The sequence below is a fragment of the Tupaia chinensis genome, unplaced genomic scaffold, assembly GCF_000334495.1.
Source record: "Tupaia chinensis unplaced genomic scaffold, TupChi_1.0 Scaffold000704_1, whole genome shotgun sequence".
In the NCBI taxonomy this organism is placed as follows: Eukaryota; Metazoa; Chordata; class Mammalia; order Scandentia; family Tupaiidae; genus Tupaia; species Tupaia belangeri.
This window is the reverse complement of record NW_006160227.1, coordinates 1,768,487-1,774,483: the sequence shown is the minus strand read 5'-3', so window position 1 is coordinate 1,774,483 and position 5,997 is coordinate 1,768,487. Positions and strand designations below refer to the sequence as shown.

Here is a 5,997-nt window from a genome sequence, read left to right as displayed (position 1 = left end):
CATTCCCGCTGGGGGGTGATTTCTCGCTTTCTGTCTCTCTGTCTCTCTCTGTCTTTCTGGCAAGTGCACGTGCCCTATAGCAAAAACCTCTCAAAAAAAAGAAGAAGAAGAAGCTATTGGAGGACAGGAGAATATTCCCTTAGCACAAGATTGACTTTAAACTCCATATTTTAGTCTAAATTCATCTACGTGGTCCCTTTGGTCATGGGTTGAAACTGAATAGGCAGAAGAAAATCAGTGTTAAATAAGTTAATCACTTAAACTTTGTTTATCCAGCAAGGAAGATATTGCTGTTGGGTTGGAAAGAATGGAAGAGGAGGAGAAGCAAACAGTGATAAGCAGCAGCAGTGAGTGTAACCCCTTGCTGCAAGAATCCATTGGCTCTGCTCAGTCTGGTGATGTTGCAATGACAGAATGCCGTAAGTCTGCCCCGTGTGGATGGGAAAGTTTTTTTTTTGAAGCAACGGTTATCTGGAAAAACAGCGGGAAGATTCGATGTGTACATTATCAGGTAAGCATGCAAGGCGGCAGAGGTGGGACAGCTACATCATTTTTTCTGGACAGATTAGTAGGAAAGTGTAGCAAAAGTCTTGGCTTCTGTTTTTACCATAATGCATTGCCGAGTCTTCTCTTTTCTTTCTTTTTTTTTTTTAGGTTTTTGCCATAGGGTGTATGCGCTCACCAGAGAAGACAATGAGAAGGAAAGTGAGACATCACCTCCCAGGTGATGTCCCTTAATCCCTTCTCCTCCATTCTCCTCTCTGGATTTGTTTAGGCACGCATACACACAGGCCCAGTGCGATTTTCAAGCCACCAGGCCTGGGACTTGAACCGTGGTTGGCCATGTGGAAATCCAGTGCATTAACCACTGTGCCACCTGCTGGCCCCACCCATTGTGGATTCTATTCCTTAAGTATGACCGGTTAGTTATATCAAGTGACTTGGGGACAACTGCATGCATTGTATCCCTCCCACTGTGAATGTATACTGGTGAGGCTGCGTTGAAGTTAGACTTGTAAATTTATTGTATTACTGTTAGAGAGGAAACCATTTAGAAGTGCCGTTTGCGAAATCCCGTTTTTCAATGACAAATGTCCGTGACGACATTTAGCAATTATTACTTAGAAATCTGAAATGTGGCCCAGTTCCTTTTAAAAGTCACTTCTGTATCCTCGCAGTAAGTTTCCTTTAATATCATTTTCTAGCCCCCAAGGACTGAAGTTCAGATCCAAAAGTTCACTTGCTCGTTATCTTTGCAAACATGGAGAGACCTCTCTTACACTCGAAGACTTTGATTTTACCGTACCTTCTAGAAGGGGCATCAGATCAACACGCAAAGACTGCAGCTTGGCAGCCCCGGCATCCCAACTGCAGAGCGAAAGTCACAGTGCAGGACGGAGTCCCAGGACACGAAGCAGGTGGAAAAAGGATGTGTCTCCTCTGCCGAGCAGTCGCTCAGAGTTGCAGGATAGCAGAGAACCTTCTGGCTTCAGTTCCACGCATTTGCCTTTGAGAAAAGATGAGGGTATTAATGATACTAAGCGTGGGAAGGTTAGAAAGTCCGAAAGGAAAGCGACTTCCTTGAAAGCACCTCAAAATAAAAAACACAAAGGAGGGTGCAGGAAGAGCCGCTCGGACGCCATTCGGAGTGACAGAAGACGATCTGGGTACAGTGACACAGCGGCCGACCGTGGCCCTGCTGTACAAGACAACCAGCTTGAGCAAACGCCCTGCCTTTCCGATGCCAGAACAAGTGACGAGACCCTCCACGTGACCCCTGAAGAAAAGAGCCTTATAAAGGAAAACTCGTTGGGCTCAGAATCACATTTTCATTTCGAACCAATAACTTCTGGCCTCATGCGATGGACCCAAGAAGCAGAACTCAGCGAGAAGCATGAGGATACCTTTTTAGATGCAAAGGAAGTCAGAAGAAAAGTCGATGCTGGGGAAAGGAAGGAACATTTGCATACTGACATTTTCAAAGGGGGTTCTGAATTGGAGAACAACTGCCCAGAAACCAAGAAAGAGCGAGCTTTTGAAAAAGTATCTCAAGGTACTCAGCGCTGTAAGGCACATTCACTGTTCGTGATGAGTGGATCCTCCCAGAGCTTGTATTTGCCTGTACAGTTAAGAAGTGGGGACAGGTCCAAGAAGCGCAGCCAAATCGCAGATAGGTTCCCTTAGTTGAGCCTAATACCTTGTCTCGTTGGTCTGCAAGCCTTTGGCTGTGGCGGATAGAACCAGCTAGCTACGGCTGTGAGCCACAGCCTGGGAGGCTGGTGTCGTTAACAGCTGCCATGTCTCCCCACGGTGCAGCAGCTGGGCCTCCCCTCAGCAGGGCTTTCCCTTCCTCCCGTCTTCTTCACAGGTAGTGATCATAAGATTTTAAAGGAAAGGAGCTGGCAGGTAGCCTGGTGCTTAAGGGCGCTGGATTCTCACGTGGCTGTCCGCGGTTTGAGTCCTGGAGCTAGGGTCTTGCTTTCTCACTTTCTCTCTTTCTCTCTTTCTCTCTCACTCTCCCTCTCTTTCCTTGGTCAAATTAAAATAAATAAATTAAATAATTATTTTTTTTAAAAAATTTTAAAGGAAGGGGCCAGTAAGTGGCATGGTGGTTAAGGTGCTGGATTCCCACATGGCCGACTGCAGTTTGAATCCCAGACCTGGTGGCTTGCTTTCTCACGTTCCCTCTCTTGCTCGCTCTCTCTGGTCATATTAAAAAATAATGATGGGGACCAGCAGATGGCGTAAGTCCCGGACCCGGTGACTTAAACTCATGCCGGGTGTGTGTGCATGCGTGCCCAAGATCCTGAGAGGAGAATGGAGGAGAAGGGATTGTGGCATGGCCATCCCCCTGGGGGGTGATTTCTCGCTTTCTGTCTCTCCGTCTCTCTCTGTCTGGCGAGTGCACGCGCCCTATAGCGAAAACCTCTCAAAAAAAAAAAAAAATCACGCCCGGCACATGTGCATGCCAGCCCAGAATCCCATCCTCCCAAGGAGCGATATTTTACTTTTCTTTTCACTGTCTCTTTGGCGAGTACATGTGCCCTATGACAAAAACCTTTAAAAAAAGAGATTTTTAACAGAAGATTAAAAGACTTCAGTAGTGGAGCCAGCGGGTGGCATAGTGGTTACAGTGCTGAAATCCCACATGGCCAACCACTGTTCGAGTCCCAGACCTGGTAGCTTGAAACTCATGCCCGGCCATGTGCATGCATGTGCAAAATCCCAAGAAGACAATGAAGAATGGATTGTGGTGTGGCCATCCCCCTTTAGGGGGTGATTTCTCACTTTCTGTCTCTCTCTCTGTCTCTCTAGCAAGCATTTGTACCTTAAAACAAAAATCTCTAAGCGAAAAGAAAAGCCTTCACTAGGTGACAAATTTAGAGATTTGTACATGTCAACGTTGAGAGTAGCCGGTGTCTTCTCACACCCCCTTCGGTTACTTACTACCGCTGCGCGACTGCCACTTAATTTTGTATCTGTCATCATCATTTTTATCTGCTGTTATAATGGAAAGCTTCTCCAAAAGGCTTTAGAGCTCTAAATAATTCAGAAATGTAATCACATAGTTCATCTATTATTTGTAACGTGCTCTTAATAGAGTTCTGAGTAGTTTTGCCTTCCTAATTCCGCAGTGACTAAGAGAGAGAGAGGAGACCTTTCCAACAGCCCTGTATTAGTTATTCATCATTGCCATTATGGTATAATGAATAACTCCTTTAAAGAAGAATAGTCATTTTACTTAAAATCCTAAGGGGAAGCAGCCTGGGCAGATTGGTGTTGGGCTTGACTCCCGTTTTCAGTCCCACCCAAGATGTCATGTCCTTTCGGTGGCTTGGAATTTGTCTACCTTCAAGAGGGGGTGGCCACGTGGCCCTGTGAACTGTGTAGAATTCTTCAAGCCTGTCCTTGAAAGACTTCGTACTTCTTAAAGAAAGGTTTGTGTAGATTCATTGCAATGGAATAATGGATGAATTAAATATTAAGAGCGTCCTTTGTGACTAAGATGGGAGTAGCCTGTTCATCCTATACTTAGAGGAGCCTGCTTCTCAGCATAAGATGGAATATCCCCAGGTTAGTGGGTGTCCAGTGGGATAGTAAAGACTTCCCATTGGCCAGGCTAGACATTGCCAAGCTAGTAATAAAGGAGACTGGTTAGTAATTGCATACGTGTGCGTGGTTCTTGCCAGACAGTACATGTGCTCGCCAGAAAGAGCATACTGCCTCCTCCAGGGTGTGGTCATGCCGCAGTCCTTTTTCCTCTGGGTCTCCATGCCGTCTCTTTGTCTCGGGGGCACACAGGCACATGCTCTGGGCATGTTTTTCAAGCCAGCAGGGCTGAGACTACAGCCACAGTCGGCAAAATGGGATCTGGCTCCCACTGCCCAGTGCTCAGTCACCGTGCGAAAGGACCAGCCCCGTGAAGACAAGAACCCACAGGAAAAGTAACCCGTATTACTACTAAGAACAGCTCCTTTGTTCTCGTTCTTTTTTCATTTCTTTTTCTAAGAATGATTTCATTTACTTTATTATTAATATTTCTTTTTAATTTGCTATTGGGCACATGGTGCTCACCAGAGAGGAAGAAAGAGAGGGAAAGTGAGAAAGCAAGTGGCCAGGTTTAGGGCTTGAGCCATGATCAGCCATATGAAGTCCAGCACTGGGACCAGCAGTTGGCATAATGGCTATGTCACTGGACTCCCATGTAGTCAACCGTGGTTCGAGTCCCAGACCCAGTGGCTTAAACTCACACTGGGCGTGTGCGTGTGTGCCCAAGATCCCGAGAGGAGAATGGAGGAAAAGAGATTGCAGCGTAGCCATCCCCCCTGGAGGGTGCCGTCTGGCTTTCTGTCTCTCTGTCTCTTTCTGTCTTTCTGGCGAGTGCACGTACCCTATAGCAAAAACCTCTCAAAAAAAAAAAAAAAAAAGAGGGAACCAGCAGTTAGCGTAATGGCTATGTCGCTGGACTCCCACGTAGTCAACTGTGGTTCACATCCCGGACCCGGTGGCTTAAAACTCACACTGGGCGCGTGTGCATGCGTGCCCAAGATCCCGAGAGGAGAATGGAGGAGAAGGGATTGTGCCGTGACCATCCCCCCTGGGGGGTGATTTCTCGCTTTCTGTCTCTCTGTCTCTCTCTGTCTGTCTGGCGAGCGCATGTACCTTATAGCGAAAACCTCTCCAAAAAAAGAAAAAAAGAAAAGAAAGGAAGTCCAGCCCTTAATCAACATGTCACCCGCCGGCCTCATTCTTTCTTCATTTCTCCTAGGCTTTCCCTATTCAAACTAGAATAGCAAAGTAGCACAAGACTGGGGCTTGCCCGTAGCATGGTGGTTAGGGCAGCTGGATCCCACACGCCAACTGCACTATTCAAGGCCTGGACCTGGCAGCTTGGGAAACACACTGGGCACACGTGTGTGCGTGCCCAAAGTTGCCAAAGGCGGGAGGGGTGGGATTGCAGCATGACCTGCCCCCCATGGGGTACTTTCTCACTTTCCCTTTCTTGCCCTTTCGGACTTTGCTGAGCACACACCCACTGGCAAAATAAAAAACGAAACACTAAGTAGTTGGAGACCAGGGCATTTGTCCCAGTCTCTGGCCAGCCCCGTATCCTTCTGGGATAGTTGTGTAATTAAAGCCTTGGTTTCTCCATCTGTAAAATGCAAGTAATAATCGTGGTTCATTTCGATTTTCATATCACAGATATTATTAGGTAAAATGAGAAGTGAAAAAGATGATTTCATGTCGTGCAGATGCAAGGTGTTATTAACCAGTATTCAAATGTTGATCTGGCCAAAGGAAGTAGTAACTATAATGAATTGAGAATTTTTTTTTTCTTTTTTTGGAGAGGTTTTTGCTATAGGGCGCGTGCGCTCGCCAGAAAGACAGAGCCAGAGAGAAAGCGAGAAATCACCCCCCAGGGGGATGGCCATGTTGCAATCCCTTCTCCTCCATTCTTCTCTTGGGATCTTGGGCATGCACGCACATGCGCCCGGT

At 46.8% G+C, this 5,997-nt stretch overlaps 1 protein-coding gene across 1 annotated transcript in view; it reads left to right on the top strand.

The window, feature by feature from the left end:
- MBD4 (methyl-CpG binding domain 4, DNA glycosylase) overlaps positions 1-5,997 on the top strand; it is a 17,395-nt gene that overhangs the window by 2,723 nt on the left and 8,675 nt on the right. Inside the window, 3 exon segments of the mRNA XM_006160655.3 lie at positions 277-451; positions 453-511; positions 1,206-2,053. Of these exon segments, the coding sequence (XP_006160717.1) occupies positions 277-451; positions 453-511; positions 1,206-2,053 (1,082 nt within the window).